This window comes from Oncorhynchus tshawytscha, linkage group LG06 (assembly GCF_018296145.1).
Source record: "Oncorhynchus tshawytscha isolate Ot180627B linkage group LG06, Otsh_v2.0, whole genome shotgun sequence".
NCBI lineage: Eukaryota > Metazoa > Chordata > Actinopteri > Salmoniformes > Salmonidae > Oncorhynchus > Oncorhynchus tshawytscha.
The window spans coordinates 25,802,704-25,820,374 of NC_056434.1; the positions used below are offsets into that span (position 1 = coordinate 25,802,704).

The window sequence follows — 17,671 nt, forward strand, 5'->3', positions numbered from 1 at the left end:
ATCCGCCAGTCAGCCAGGATCTGCCAGTCAGTCAGGATCTGCCAGGATCTGCCAGTCAGCCAGGATCTTCCAGATCCACCAGCCAGCCAGGATCTTCCAGACCCATCAACCTGCCTGAGCTTCCTCTTCCAGAGCTTCCTCTCACTCCCGAGCTTCCTCTCACTCCAGATCTTCCTCTCACTCCCAGCTTCCCCTCTTCCAGATCTGCCAGTCAGCCAGAGCTGCTTCCTCTGTCCCAGCTGCCCCTCTGTCCCGTGTTATTAAGTAGGGTTGCCGTGGCTAGGAGGTCACGGAACGGACAAGGTGGAGGAAGACTACGGTGAAGTGGGTGCCACGTCCAGCACCAGAGCCGCCACCGTGGACAGATGCCCACCCAGACCCTCCCCTATAGGTTCAGGATTTGCCCGGAGTCCGCATCTGCCAGGATCTGTCACACCCTGACCATAGTTTACTTTGTATATTTCTATGTTTTGATCTGGTCAGGTGTGAGCTGAGTGGGCATTCTATGTTTCATGTCTAGTTTGTCTATTTCTATGTCTGGCCTGATATGGTTCTCAATCAGAGGCAGGTGTTAGTCATTGTCTCTGATTGGGAACCATATTTAGGTAGCCTGGGTTTCACTGTGTGTTTGTGGGTGATTGTTCCTGTCTCTGTGTTTTCACCAGATAGGGCTGTTTCGGTTTTCGTTACGTTTCCACGTTTGTTGTTTTTGTATTGATTCGTGTTTTACGTTTGTTGATTAAACATGGATCGCAATCTACATGCCGCATTTTGGTCCGACTCTCCTTCACCAAAAGAGAACCGTTACAATCAGGATGCCTTGTGAGGATCCGGAGACGAATGGGTAATCTGTCTTTGCCTTCCGTACTGCTAGCTAATGTTCAATTGCTGGAAAATAAATGCAACAAACTGAAAGCACATATATCCTACCAAGGGGACATTAAAAACTGTAATATTTATGTTTCACAGAGTTGTGGCTGAACGACAACATTGATAACAAACAACTAGCGGGTAATACATCGGAATGATATAACAACAGCCTCTGTTAAGACACAGGGTGGGGCCTATGCATATTTGTAAACAATAGCTGGTGCCGATATCTAAGAAAGTCTCTAGGTTTGGCTCACCTGAGATCTCATGATAAGCTGTAGACCACACTATCTATCTAGAGAGTTTACATCTGTATTTTTCGTAGCTGTCTACATACCACCAAAGACCGATGCTGGCACTAAAACTGCACTCAATGAGCTGTATACTGCCATAAGAAAACAGGAAAATGCCAGTCGGTGCTCCTAGTGGCTGGGAACTTTAATGCAGGGAAACTTACAAATGAGGTAAAACAGATTCATCAGCATGTTAAATGTGCAACCAGACAGAGGGAAATAACTCTAGACCACCTTAACCACACACAGAGACACATACAAAGCTCTCCCTCGCACTCCATTTGGCAAATCTGACCATAATTATATCCACCTGATTCCTGCTTACAGGCTAAAATTAAAGCAGGAAGCACCAGTGACTCGGTCTATTAAAAAGTGATAAGATGAATCAGATGCTAAACTACAGGACTGTTTTGCTAGCACAGACTGGAAAATATTCCGGGATTCTTCTGAAGGCATTGAGGAGAACACTACATCAGTCACTGGCTTCATCAATGATGTCGTCCCCACAGTGACTGTACGTACATACCCCAACCAGAAGTCATGGATGACAGGCAACATTCGCAGTGAGCTAAATGGTAGAGCTGGCGCTTTCAAGGAATGGAAATCTAACCCGGAAGCTTAAAAGAAATCTCGCTATGCACTCCGACGAACCATCAAACATGAAAGCGTCAATGCAGGACTAAGATCAAATCGTACTACAACGGCTCCGACGTTCATCTGATGTGGCAGGGCTCGCAAACTATTAGACTACAATGGGAAGCACAGCCGAGAGCTGCGCATTGACACGAGCATACCAGACGAGCTAAATAACTTATATGCTCACTTCGAGGAAAGTAACACTGAAACAGGCATGAGAGCAGCTGTTCCGGGCGACTGTGTGACTGTGTGTCACGCTCTCCACAGCTGAAGTAAGACCTTTAAACAGGTCAACATTCACAAGGCCGCAGGGCCAGACGGATTACAAGGACGTCTATTCTGAGCGTGCGCTGACCAACTGGCAAGTGTCTTCACTGAAATGTTCAACCTCTCCCTGTCTGAGTCTGTAATACCAACATGTTTCAAGCAGACCACCATAGTCCTTTTGCCCAAGAACACTAAGGTAACCTGCCTAAATGACCCGTAGCACTCACGTCTGTAGCCATGAAATACTTTGAAAGGCTGGTCACGGCTCACATCAACACCATTATCCCAGAAACCCTAGACCCACTCCAATTTGCATACCGCACCAACAGATCTACAGATGATGAAATTTCTATTGCACTCCACACTGCCCTTTCACACCTGAACAAAAGGAACACCTATGTGAAAATTATATTAATTGACTACAGCTCAGCGTTCAACACGTTAGTGCCCTCAAAACTCATCACTAAGCTAAGGACCCTGGGACTAAACAGGTAGCTCTGCAACTGGATCCTGGACTTCCAGACGGGCTACCCCCAGGTGTTAAGTGTAGGGAACAACACATCCGCCACGCTGATCCTCAATTCGTGGGCCTCTCAGGGGTGCGTGCTCAGTCCCCTCCTGTACTCCCTGTTTACTCATGACTGCACGGCGAGGGACGACTCCAACACCACCATTAAGTTTGCCAATGACACAACAGTGGTAGGCCTGATCACTGACAACGATGAGAGCACCTATAGGGAGGAGTTCAGAAACCTGACCATGTGGTGCAAGGACAACAACCTTTCCCTCCACGTGATCACACAAAGGAGATGATTGTGGACTACAGGAAAAGGAGGAACAAGCACGCCCCCATTCTCATCGACTGGGCTGTAGTGGAGCAGGTTGAGAGCTTCAAGTTCCTTGGCGTCCACATCACCAACAAACTCACATGCTCCAAGCACACCAAGTCAGTCATGAAGAGGGCACGACAAAACCTATTCCCCCTCAGAAGACTGAAACGATTTGGCAAGGGTCCTCAGATCCTCAAAAGGTTTTACATCTACACCATTGAGAGCATCCTGACTGTCACGTTCGTTATACGAAGGAGACCAAGGCGCAGCGTTGTTTGCGTACATTCTTTATTATTATAAGAATGAAGACTGAACAAACTAACCAAAATAACAAAACGACGCATGACACTATACAAATGAGTGCTAACAGGCAACTACACATAGACAAGAGCCCACAAACACCAAAGGGAAAGTTGCTACCTAAATATGATCCCCAATCAGAGGCAACGATAAACAGCTGCCTCTGATTGGGAACCATATCAGGCCACCATAACATACAAAAACCCTAGACAATACAAAACCCCTAGACAATACAAAAACTAGCGTATCCACCCTAGTCACAACCTGACATAACCAAAATATAAGAAAACAGAGATATCTCAGGTCAGGGCGTGACACTGAAGGATTGCATCACTGTCTGGTATGGAAACTGCTTAGCCTCTGACCGCAAGGCACTACAGAAGGTAGTGCGTACGGCCCAGTACATCACTGGGGCCAAGCTTCCTGCCATCCAGGACCTCCATACCAGGTTGTGTCAGAGGAAGGCCATAAAAATTGTCAAAGACTCCAGCCACCCTAGTCATAGACTGTTCTCTCTGCTACCGCACGGCAAGCGGTACCGGAGCGCCAAGTCTAGGTCCAAGAGGCTTCTAAACAGATTCAACCCCCAAGCCATAAGACTCCTAACAGCTAATCAACAGATAAGTTGTTGAAGTTCAGCATAGCCATCTAGCAAAGTGATAATTTCTTGCTAGCTATCCAGATGACACCTGCATCTCTAGCTGTAGCCACCGAAAAACGATATGGAGGGAAAAGTCGGCCACTCACCCATTCCTCCAATGACATCCTCCCAGCAGCTAGTTAGCTAGTTAGCTAGCTAACATTAGGCTCGGTGTTTTTAGCTTGCTAAATAAATAGCTACATAGATAGATAAACTAGCCTATTAGCCAAGTAATGACTGACTTGTTTGATTGTATTGACCTTCCCAGCTTTTGTTACATTTGTCTGTTTTGTCCAAAATATTGAGTCATTTAACTGAAACAGTGGATCCTGAATGACTGGAGGCAGCAAACAAATGTATTTGTGAATTATCTATTTTAATCATGCATTGAACTGCATCCATCTATTCTGCCAACAATGACTTACTCTACGTCATGGAATTTGTCAAGAATAACCTATTTTAAAACCTCTTATAAAGTTGGTTTTGTAGCATAAACTGGGAATTTGATACTTTTGAATGAGGTTTTTCATATTTGCTAAGTTTTTAAAACGCTGTCATTTCCACTTTAATGACTCATTCTCACCATTGCAATCTTTCATTGTTGCTGAGAAGAAACACCACTCCCATGCTGCTGTGTACCCTGTTGACATCCCTGTCAATCTCAGAGGACCTAGAACACAAGCAAGCAACCATAACTCATCTCTCTGAGCAGTAGGAAGCTAGCTAGCAGACATGGCTAGAAATCCCACTGGAAATGGAGACCAGCAGGCAGACATTACTGCCGATCCCACAGGAGCCGAGGACCAGTGAATTGTGACAGTAATGAGGTGGGGGCTGTTGGAGGAAGAGCGAGAGGGATCTCCTAGTACAGGGCTCTGTGGAGGCCATATAGAAACACTGTCAAGATGACCAGGCCTTCTCACCACAGATTCAATAGAACTGCTGTATCTGTGGTGATGACCTTGGTCATGAACTCGCTGACTCTTCTCTGAGATCAAATAGACTTCTGTAAAACATCTCCATGGGTACTGAGGAGGATTGATACCTCTCGAAATATTGAGCAAATTCCTACGCAACAGTTAACATGTCAATCGGGCTAACTGTGTCCGTGTGATGTGTTTTTTTCCCTCAACAGCAGAGTGTTTCTCAGTTAAAGACACTACAACTCACGGCAGCCTGCGGGAGAGGATCAGCAAGGTTTTGTAAAAATCACACAATCAAGGAAAATAATTCATGAGCACAGTAACATTTTGTTGTTGTGTTTGGAAACCATTGCTTCTATTTCCTGTTTTTAAAAAGATTTTGCATGAATTATACTGAATGTTGGGAACATAACAGCCAGCCCACACAGAATCACCTCTTCTACAACCCCAGGGGAAACTGCCTGACGCAAGGAGCTAGACAATGAGCAACTGTAGAGCTACAGTCTGCATGAAAATGTGTGTGTGCGTGTGTCCGTGCATGTGTATGTGTCCATGAGTGAGACAGAGAGGGAAAGATAGATAACAGTAATTAAATACATTTGTATCTGAAGTGTTGTGCGCCTGCTTGACTTTCTCTAATCCTCCATATGTCAGGATGGTATCAGGTCTCTCACTCACTTTGTGTGAGAGGATGGTCCTTCTGGAAACCTCTGTTGTACTCCACCTGGTACTCCTTCACCTGAAAGCCAGGCACGCATCCCTTCTCCCCCTCCTCCTGGGTTCCAATATGGACAACCTGACAGACAACAGAGAAGAGAAGGATAAAGCTCAAGTTCAACTTCAGGAAAACATCTGTCTTCTCTGACGTACTTCTTTAATGATAATTGACATCATTAGCAGAAGACGGCGTCATTCTACTGCTAGTGTTTGTCTATGGAGAATGCATGGCTGTGTGCTCAATTTTATACACCTGTCAGCAATGGGCGTGGCTGAAATAACCAAATCCACTCATTTGAAAGGGTGTCCACATACTTTTGTATCTATTGTTTACAACCTTTAATAGGTGTCACTTCATCTCATCACTGTTCAGACAAGAGGTCATGCATGGGTCATGTGATATTATCACCACACGCACCCATTGGAGTGACATGGTGTCCTCCAACTTATTCCATTCACATTGTTTCATGCTGCAGCCATGACAACGGTCACAGTGCAGAATTATTTGCAGTTCCTGATGGTAGCTCCTCTGCAAAACAGTACAATAATGCTCTCATTGCACAGTCTGAAAAGTATCAAAAGTGCACATATCATAACACCCCTGATAACACATCATATTGTGACTCACATGGATATTTTATTGGCATTTCAATCCTTACATAACCTATAGAGCCACACAAAAAATATCCTCTTTTAAATGTATTTTATTACAAGAGGGGAACATGTCTGTCAGAATAAATACAGCCTCTTTAGGGACATTTTTTATCACTACTCCAGTCACTGGGTCCTCTCTGTTGTTGTTAAACCAAAAGTTCAATGTAATTAAGTCATCGCTCAAAAATGTCAGAATGCTCCTTTCCGTCACTGTAATGGTTGACTGACTGGAGGAGAGAATAAGAGAGATCACAGAGAGAGATAACGGCAACTGCGCAGGTAGCCAGCCAGGTGGGGAAATTGACTGATGCTCTTTCTCACTCATCATCAGATCAGTGATATGGAAATTGATGTGATAATTATGGGATATGATGCTGTTTTTTGATGACGTAAAGGTGATTTATGTAAATAAATTGGCCTGATTATCATGTAAGACGCAGGCGTTGTGCTAATAAATTAGTTTAGGATTCCAGAGGTCATCATTATGCTGTACAGGTACATGAGTTCTCATACCACAGGGTGGCTATGGGGATATGCAGTAATTGCACGGCAGGGGAATATACAGCAGAGGACTTCTTGCAGAATGCTGATGTCTGATTGTACATCTGGTATTGATGGTTGGTAACCATGAGTTTAGCAATCCTTATGTGGATAAGGATTGGATTTGGACGTGGATTTGGAAGTACCCTAGGCTTAGGGAATGGGATAAAAAAGTAATGAATGTAAAATATTTGTTTTGTTTGCAGGTGCACAGTGCCTATGAACATAAGAGTGGGCAGGCAGGTGTGAAATAAAAGTTTGAGAGAGTGTATGTGCAACCGTGTGTGTGTGTGTGTGTGTGTGTGTGTGTGTGTGTGTGTGTTTGAAGTGAGATGGGAGAAAGTAGGACACATGGGTGTTCTGCAGGCCTTCCTTCATCTGGAGGTGTCATGCTGCATTTGGGGAGCTTCACATTCTGTCTATGGAAACCACCTGCTGTCTGCTTCAGCCCAGCACAGAGGATTAACATACACACGTATGAGCACACACACACATACACACACACTGAATCTGTCACCACACATACATCCCCTGGGCCTACAGCAGTGGAAATACTAATTGATTTGTTCACATTTCATCCTCTGTATCATGCTTTTTGATGTCTGTGTGAAGACAGCATTGTTTTGGTGTGATTGGCTCAGCAAGACTCTACACAGCTGAACACAACATGGGAGGATTACTGCTCTAGTCACATCTGCTCAACAAAGGAGCTTGGTGAACAAACACAACATGATGTCAAAATGCAAAATATTTTTTCAAAGCTACATCACTGAAACGGTCTTTCTTTTACGACAGATTGAAAGGAGAGAAACAGAAGGGGGATAAAATAGAAAGAAAAACAAATGGAGAGAGAGCAGGTAGTATTATAATGTAACGATATGATATCCTTGGTTGTGTGCTTTAAGAAACCTCAGTGGAAATAGTCATAGAATAGGCTTAAACAGCAAGTGATGAGAGCTGTGTTTGTTATTTGTTGGAGGGGGAGCAGTGGGTGAGTTGGAGAGCTTCAGCCTCGTCCATGTCTGCCCTGATAAACTCCTGCTGGTAATAAGCCTAATGTGACGTGATGCTCTCTATCAATAAAAGGCCCGCTGACACTGAGACAGGATTAGCAGAGCCACTGAGGACGACACTTACAGCCACAATTCTCTGAGTTGACATTTTTATCATGGGCCAAGCACAGATTTCATGCAAATTCACTCATCACTAATGCTACAAAATGAAAAGGCAGCGGAATTCCTAAATGGATACTGTAGAGAGCGGAAACTCACTCACTCAAGGCAGTTTCCATGGCTCAGTCTGATCCTTGGAATATTCAAGCAGCCCAATGTTTGGGTCTTGTACACTCTTAGAAAAAAAAAGTTATTCGGCTGGGTTCTTCATGGAACCAAAAAGGGTTCTTCAAAGGGTTATCCTATGGGGACAGCCAAAGAACCCTTTCAGGCTGTAGATGTCACAATTTCTTCTAAGAGTATATACATCTATTTCCCTAAATCTATGGCACTAATATAAGGTCTGCAGTATATTAACAAAGTATTCTACAGCCTTGTTAACTCCTGGGCATAGTTTCTGCTAGGGGGTGTAAATTCAAAATGTTGGGGCAAGCCCATAAAATAGGGGGAGAACACTTATATCCCATTTACCATATACAAGGCCTTCATTGAGTATGTTACATCCCCCTACTGTAGTACCACTATCTGAGTGTGCAGCTGGCACTTAAAGACAATGTTAACACTCTGGTCCAAACTATTTCAGCTCATTGTAAGTGATATAGTAAATCTTTATGAAAGCACACACTACTCTCCACAGCATCCCACCCTGGTCCCAGAGAACACTAGGGAAACAGATCTCTAGAATAGAGAGGGGACTGCTGTCTCTGTTAGCTTGATACAGTGCCATATCCTATACAATCAATTACAGGGACCACACTGGCAGAATAGCAGGGAGAGGTCCTTTGTATCCTATGGATTTTTTTGCAGCGGAAAAGTAAACACTACAATCTATTGATAAACACTTATTTGCAGAGTGTTTATGTGCGTTTTATTCCGTTAAGTGCACCAAGGAAATGCTTTCCTGGAATAAAGAAAATCTATACCCCCTGCTTTTCCAACCCTTTAACATTGATCACATGACGATGGGAATGCTACTTCAGACATGAAGACCGAACGAGGATCAAGAGAACAAATAGCTACAGTATTATGCTTATTGTATGTCCTGTTCGTATGGTCTACAGTAGTTTTGTTAAACAGGAGATGTCTTTTTGTCCGACTGTTTTGGATAAATAAACTCACTAGTGGCCAGGTCTATTTGGTCATGTCATTATGTGTGGTCTGCACAGTGTGACCATGTCATTTGATGTGATAGATCTAACTATCCAGTATGACAGTAACCCCACTAATGACAGCTAGGATGGTCTGTTATACGAGTGGTCTCCAAAGTGACAGTCCCACTGCTGGCAATGACTATCTGCATTGACCATTTTTTTACTCATCACATACGCTGCTGCTACGGTTTTATTATCTTTCCTGTTGCCTAGTCACTTTAGTCCCAGTTATATGTATAGTTATCTACTGTACCTCCATTACCTCGCACCCCTGCACCACAGAAGGCTGCTGAGGGGATGCGGCTCATAGTAATGGCTGGAACTGGGCAAATGGAATCTCATCAAACACATGGAAACCCTGTGCTTGATGTATTTGATACCATTTGATACCATTCCAATAGGTATCTCTGCATCGTTGGAACGAGCCAGTGAGTAAGCATTTCACTGTTAGTCTACACCTGTTGTTTACGAAGCATGTGATGAATACAATTTGATTTGATTTTGCCCAGTAGGGTTGGCTTGTTCTATGCTGCTGTATGATAGGCTAGGCTGCTCCATTGTGGCAGTGGTCCAGCAGGTGTGACAGGGCAGCAGTGTGATTAAGGGAGTGGCTCCATTGATGAGCACCGGAAGCAGAGCAGAGCAGAGCCACTTGGCAGAGCCAGCTGTAAATGTCAGCTTTGGAGGAAATCAATAAGGCAATATGAATCCTCAGGAAAGCTGATAGGAGACAGCACCTGGTCTCTGGCTTGACTCTTGACTGTATGTGGGTTTGTATGCCATGTGTGAGAGATCATAGAGATTGTGTATGTGCGGGCGTGCTGGCAGGAGCGTGGGTACCTATATGTGCATGCCTGTGTGCATGTGTGGTCTCTGTTAAGTCCAAGAGACAACTTATTTCTGTGTCCAGCATGTGTTTGGCTTTCTTCCTCATGCATTTTGACATCTCTGTTTGAACCGTGGCCAGCTCTCCACTCTTCTTCTCTCCCTGCCATGCTCCCTCCCTGCTGGACTGACCAGCCCAGATATCGCCCTCTGTGTTTGGCTACCCTTACAAAAAAAACATGAAAAAAATGTGAAAATCACAAGTGGGGCGGCAGGTAGCCTAGCGGTTAAGAGCGTAGGGCCAGTAACCCAAAGGTCGCTTGTTTGAATCCCCGGGCTGACTTGAAATATATGTTGATGTGCAGAGTCTGCGAAATGACAAACATGTAACATGTAAAAACACATGGTTTTCAGACATGTGTGAACAAACTACATGTGAACATTTGTACAATAATAATAACAACAGTCAGAACCATGGTTTTCGGACACGCTAAAAACGTTCACATGTGAAAATGGGATATGCAGTTTCACATATAAGACAACTGGAATTGCAGATTCACATGTGGGCTTGAAATAATGTTATTCTCCTCACATGGGAATAGCTGGTGTTAACATGTTGCAGTACCAATGTTTCCACCAGTGGAATTACAGTGACCACATTTAAAAGCCCAAATGCGGAACAAGGGAACGTTTTTGCTGGACATTCAAGTGTGAATGTGAAATCAAAAACATTTTATTCTCCTCATGTGAAAAGTTGGTGTTAAAATGTAAACTCTAAATGTAATACATATGAAAATATGATTTCACGTGTGAATCTAAACTCAACATGTAAAAACAGCTTTAAAAATGTACCAAAAAATATTGATTTCACATATGAAACTGCATATTTGACATGTTCTTTTTTTTAAAGGCAGCAAGCCAGCCAGCCATCCAGTCATCCACCCACTCAGCCAGCAAGCCAGCATTCAGCATTCCACCCAGCCTTACACAGGCAAAGAGATGAATACGCCTCCTCCCTCTCCTCACACTGCTGCCCCTCAGGCCTGGTCCTCTTGACTGTGGTAAATGTCAGTGTACACCCCAGACTGTGCTTGGCCGACCCATGGCTGGACCCATGCCTGGCCAATATACTACACCCCAGACTGAGGAGAATCAATCAAGCTGGGCCTAAAAAACCTGCAGCTGGCCAGCCAGCAGGAGCACCTGTGTCTTTGAACCATCTGGAGCCTGGACACAGCACCATACCTGCTGGGCCTGTGAATGAGGATTGCAAGCAATAAACACACACCCAGGAAGGGAGGCGAGAGTGAAGAGCGCTAAAACCACATGTAGCCTACAATACTCTAGCACTAGCCTTTATCAAAGGCACATTTCCATTTCCAGTGTATGAAACATTCAGAACACCTTGTAGAATGCTATCCAGGTTATTCTATGTCATCTTCTAAGCATAGAAAATGCACCTCATGGTGTCCATGACCTGTTGACTCATCAACGAGAGGCATGGAGGTTGGGTGCTCCTTATTCACAATGTGGAAATTCCATAGAATTCAGGGCCTGTCTTTGCAGACTTTCTGAGCTGAGACCAACAGATCAATTTCGGTCTTCCCAGTCATGTGAAATCCATAGATTAGGGCCTAATGAATTTATTTTAATTGACTGATTTGATTATATGAACTGTTCCTCAGTAAAATCTTAGGTGGTTACATGTTGCATTTATATTTTTGTTCAGCATACAGTGCATTTGGAAAGTATTCAGACCCCTTGACTTTTTCCACATTTTGTTGTTACAGCTTTATTTTAAATAAAATTTAAAAAAATCTACACACAATACCTCATAATGACAATGCAAAAACAGGTTTTTAGATTTGACATTTTTTAAATAAAAAACATAAATAACTTCTTTACATAAGTATTCACACCCATTGTTATGAGACTCAAAATTGAGCTCCGGTGCATCCTGTTTCCATTGATCAGCCTTAAGATGTCTCTACAACTTGGTGTCCACCTGTGGTAAATTCCCGAGTCGGAGCCGCCACCGTGGACAGACGCCCACCCGGACCCTCCCCTATGGGTTTTAGTGTGCGGCCGGGAGTCCTCACTTTGGGGGGTTCTGTCACGCCCTGGTCTTAGTATTTTGTGTTTATATAATTATTTGGTCAGGCCAGGGTGTGACATGGGGTTAATTTGTGTTGTGTTGTGGTATTGGGGGTTTTAGTAGGTATTGGGATTGTGGCTAGTAGGGTTGTCTAGCATAGTCTATGGCTGCCTGAGGCGGTTCTCAATCAGAGTCAGGTGATTCTCGTTGTCTCTGATTGGGAACCATATTTAGGTAGCCTGGGTTTCACTGTGTGTTTGTGGGTGATTGTTCCTGTCTCAGTGTGTTTGTATTCACCAGATAGGTTGTATAGGTTTTCACGGTCCGTTTCTTGTTTTTGTATTTTGTCGTGTTTATTCATTTATTAAACATGTATCGAACTAACCACGCTGCATTTTGGTCCGACTCTCCTTCGACGGAAGAAAGCCGTAACAACGGGGGGGTATTAAGGAATGTGGTGAAGTAAAAGTAGTCAAAAATATAAATATTAAAGTACAGATACCCAAAAAAAGTAGTACTTAAGTATTTTTACTTAAGTACCTCACACCTGTGTATATGCTACATGACAAAAAGTAGGTGGACACCTGCTCGTCAAACATCTCATTCTAATGGCCATTAATATGGAGTTGTTCCCCACTTTGCTGCTACAACAGCCTCCACTCTTCTGGGAAGGCTTCCACTAGATTTTGGAACATTGCTGCGGGAACATGCATCCATTCAGCCACAAGCGCATTAATGAGGTCGAGCACTGATGTTGGACAATTAGGCCTGGCTCGCAGTCGGCATTCCAATTCATCTCAAAGGTATTCGATGGGGTTGAACTCATGGCTCTGTGCAGGCCAGTCAAGTTCTCCACACCGATCACGACAAACCGTTGCTGTATGGACCTTGCTTTGTGCACGGGGGCATTGTCATACTGAAACAGGAGAGGGCCTCCCCCAAACTGTTGCCACAAAGTTGGAAGTAAAGAATAGTATAGATGTAGTCTTAAGATTTCCCTTCACTGGAACTAAGGGGCCTAGCCGAACCATGAAAAACAGCCCAGACCATTATTCCCCCTCCACCAAATTTGACAGTTGGCACTATGCATTGGGGTAGGTAGCGTTCTCCTGGCATCTGCCCAAGCCAGATTTGTCCGTCAGACTGCCAGATGGTGAAGTGTGATTCATCACTTCAGAGAATGTGTTTCTACTGTTCCAATGGCAGCGAGCTTTACACCAATCCGGACGATGCTTGACATTGCGCATGGTGATCTTAGGCTCGTGTGCGGCTGCTCTGCCATGGAAACCCATTTCATGAAGCTCCCAACAAACAGTTCTTGTGCTGATGTTGCTTCCAGAGGCAGTTTGGAACTCGGTAGTGAGTGTTGCAAACGAGGACAGACAATTTTTACGTGCTACACGTTTCAGCACTCAGCAGTCTCTGTTCTGTGAGCTTGTGTGGCCTACCACTTCGCATTTGAGCCGTTGCTGCTCCTAGACATTTCCACTTCACAATAATAGCACTTACATTTGACCGGGGCAGCTGTAGCAGGTGTCGTGGAATTATCAGAATTTGTTGGTAACATTTGTAAGATGTTTAATATTCATCAAATGTGTGTAAGTTACTTCTCATAAGAATGTATTTTGTTGTACTATAGTGGTGGCCATTGGCAGTTATCTGTTCTATGTCAGGACTAAGTTGCATGGGCCACATGAGAGGGGAGAGGTCAAAGTGTCATCATGTGTAAACATATCTTATACTGCAGTGTCTGGAATCATTCTATGCTCCCTCTTATTGTTGTTTCTGTCTTAACCTATAGCCTCACCTCCTCTCCGTGAGTTTGTCCAGGAGGTGGTGTTTAGAGTGGGTTGTATATAAATGACAATTTGATATATGCCTGTTGATATGGAGGATTTGGTTTATGGTTCTGAGGTTTGGGAAAGGAGACAAAGCTGAACGATGAGTTATGTCTATGCTGTCTGGCTATGGGTGTCTTTGCTATTAAAGGAACTCAGTTGCATTGTAAGGGGGCTCTCAGAGAATTCACTGGGGAGACACTGAATTTATCTGAGAGTCACAGGATTGTGATAGAGCTGATATAATTAAAGATGGACTTTTATAACTAACTCTGACGTGTGTGTGTGGTTTGCTCCCATGATTTGGTAAATAGAGGAAATTTCCACGACACAGGGTATAAATGTTATAAATTGACTTGTTGGAAAGGTGGAATCATATGTATTGTATTGTTATTATTATTTATTTTATTTTTGTACATACAATTCTGTTAAACAGCAGCAAATAAGCTCCAATCTAAATCTAGTTGATGATTCCTGGTCTAGAAGACATTGCCATGTCAGTGCCACCATTCCAGCAGCTTACCACTCTGCATCTCACTGTTGGCTTTGTTCTGAAGCTAAGCTGGGTTGGGCCTGGTCAGTTCCTGGATGGGAGAGCAGATGCTGCAGGAAGTGGTGCTGGAGGGCCAGTAGGTGGCACTCTTTCCTCTAGTCTAAAAAAACGATCTCAACACCCCAGGGCAATGTTTGGGGACATTGCTCTTTGTAGGGTGCTGTCTTTTGGATGGGATGTTAACCCTGGTGTCCTGGCTAAATTACCAATCTGGCTCTCATACCATCATGGTCACCTGATCTTCCCCAGTTTACAATTGCCTCATTCCTCTCCCCTTAAATTAACTATTCCACAGGTTGCTGTGTTCTCAGTCAATTTTTTTTAAATCCATACACTTGTAACAATCTCTACACAGGTGTCAGTCTGTCAATGCCTATTCTCTAAGCACCTTTTCAGTTCACCGAGCAGAAGCTGAACATGGATTTGAAAAATAACTTTCAACAGAATCTAGCCTCTAATGTACACTCCCTTTACTTTTACTCTTGAGGTTGTTGAGGAAGTAAATGTAAACTTTTTAGGTCAATAAACAAAGTTTAGGTGATAGGACTGTCACTGACCATGATGGATGAAAGTTCAATGACCAAAAAGATGATTTGTAAACACAGCAAACAAAAGTGCAAGAGAGTAGGAGTGTCCCTTTCCAATTACTGTCAATCAGATCACATTAGACCGGAGATGGAATCATGGTTCCGTCTCATGATGCACAAATACAATCCAGGGTTGAATGACTACAATGAGCCTGTTCCCAGACACAAGCCTATCAGTGGACATCAGGGGAGAAGTGCTGAGGTGTGTGATAGGGGAGGTAAGGTGGCCAGCCTCTATAGCTCAGGAGGCAAGAGACCCTGTCTGCTCGTATTGTGCTGCTGTGGGTGTTATTGGTTGGGGTGGTCATATGGAACTGTGATTAGGAATAAAGGGTTGGCCTCTGTTTCTGTTTCCTCATTCCTATGTTTAGCGGTTTGTCTCATCTGATCTCGCCTCTGCCTGACTCCTATTCATCAGTGGAAAGGCCGATGGTGCTAATAGTCTCTCTGGCTGTCACGCCCCTCTCTCTCTCTTTTTCTTTCCTCTTAAACTCTATTCTATAAGCACTTCTCTATGCCTGGTTTGCTGGTGATACTGAGGATTATTTTAAAAGGTTGTAGACTTTAGTAGACTTTTTTTTGGTAGACTATATTTCCATCAACTATGCTAGTTCCACTCCAGTCCTGTATGGCTCTGTGTATCCCTCTTCCTTTGGGTTCTTAAACAAGGTGCTTACTGAAGTGTACCAGGGGACAATCCTGAGGATCAACAATACTGTATTGATTAATCAATCGGCACAGGAAATAAACTGGCACTACAAGAGATATTATGCAGTATGTAAAAGATTTGTGTTCGATCTCTCTTTTTCCAACTGTGCAGCAGTAATTGTGAGAGCCACATTCATATTCCTCTCATAGATTCTAACTGTTGATTATATTAAGTTAAGTTTCTAATCCATGGAGGTAAGTGTCAGTGGGAACAGATAGCAAAGTTCTTTGGGTTTGTCTTTCCTACAATCCAAAAAGGAAAATAATAAATGTATATCTGAATCAATATTTACCCAAGATGTCTCTTCCCAAAAATAATCGTGAATAATCCTTTCACACCAATAAACCAAGTCAACGGTTACCACAGAAACGTTTATTTGAAACTCCGCAGAGATAATGAATTTTACTCTAAAAAAACTGTTTTTTTCCCTTCTGTACCTCAAGAAGATAATTCCTTCTCAACAGAAAAACCTGTTAAAAGTAATAAGCCCAGTGCTTGACTTGGGCAGGAGCTCAGCGGAGCTGAGTACTGGCACCATTTATGTTCTTCAGCTCTCAAACGTATTGTGAAGCTCCTGCACCTAAATGTAAACAGTACTGGCACCTATTTTAATTCAAGTCGAAATCCTGATGGATAGATGATGAATTGAAAAACTATATGTCTGAGATGAGGCAAAGGAAATCGCAAATTAGTTTGATAACACAGCAGACTGGCAAACATACATTTGTGGCCAAAAGTTTTGAGAATGACACAAATATTAATTTTCACAAAGTCTGCTGTCTCAGTTTGTATGATGGCAATTTGCATATACTCCAGAATGTTATGAAGAGTGATCAGATGAATTGCAATTAATTGCAAAGTCCCTCTTTGCCATGCAAATGAACTGAATCCCTAAAAAACATTTCCACTGCATTTCAGCACTGCCACAAAAGGACCAGCTGATATCATGTCAGTGATTTTCCCGTTAACACAGGTGTGAGTGTTGACGAGGGCAAGGTTGGAGATCACGCTGTCATGCTGATTGAGTTTGAATAACAGACTGGAAGCTTCAAAAGGAGGGTGGTGCTTGGAATCATTGTTCGTCCTCTGTCAACAATGGTTACCTGCAAGGAAACACATGCCGTCATCATTGCTTTGCACAAAAATGGCTTCACAGATAAGGATATTGCTGCCAGTAAGATTGCACCTAAATCAACCATTTATCGGATCATCAAGAACTTCAAGGAGAGCAGTTCAATTGTTGTGAAGAAGGCTTCAGGGTGGCCAAGAAAGTCCAGCAAGCGCCAGAACCGTCCCGTAAAGTGGATTGATCTGTGCGGGATCAGGGCACCACCAGTACAGAGCTTCCTCAGGAATGGCAGCAGGCAGGTGTGAGTACATCTGCACGCACAGTGAGGCAGACTTTGAGGATGGCCTGGTGTCAAGAAGGGCAGCAAAGAAGCCACTTCTCTCCAGGAAAAACATCAGGGACAGACTGATATTCTGCAAAAGGTACAGGGATTGCACTGCTGAGGACTAGGGTAAAGTCATTTTCACTGATGAATCCCCTTTCCGATTGTTTGGGGCATCCGGAAAAAAGCTTGTCCGGAGATGACAAGGTGAGCACATCCTCCGAGAGCAACTTCTCCCAAACATCCAGGAACAGTTTGGTGACGAACAATGCCTTTTCCAGCATGATGGAGCTCCGTGCCATAAGGCAAAAGTGATAACTAAGTGGTTCGGGGATCAAAACAACGATATTTTGGGTCCATGGCCAGGAAACTCCCCAGACCTTAATCCCATTGAAAACGTGTGGTCAATTCTCAAGAGGCGGGTGGACAAACAAAAACCCACAAATTCTGACAAACTCCAAGCATTGATTATGCAAAGGCTGGAAACGCACAGTATTAAATAGAGCCGTGACTAAATGTAACTCCGCCACCTCAGGTAACTCAAGCTGGCAATGAAACCTGTTTAAACAACATCTTCGGGATCGGTGTCCCTTCCATGTGACGGTTGAGCTAACATAGGCTAATGCGATTAGCATGATGCTGTAAGTAACAAGAACATTTCCCAGGACATAGACATATCT

General features: G+C 43.6%; 1 protein-coding gene across 1 annotated transcript in view; it reads right to left on the minus strand.

The window, feature by feature from the left end:
* LOC112252318 (cadherin-13) overlaps nucleotides 1-17,671 on the minus strand; it is a 610,184-nt gene that overhangs the window by 453,575 nt on the left and 138,938 nt on the right. The window contains exon 2 of the mRNA XM_024423437.2: nucleotides 5,438-5,555. Within this exon, the coding sequence (XP_024279205.1) occupies nucleotides 5,438-5,555 (118 nt within the window). The remainder of the gene's footprint in view (nucleotides 1-5,437; nucleotides 5,556-17,671) is intronic.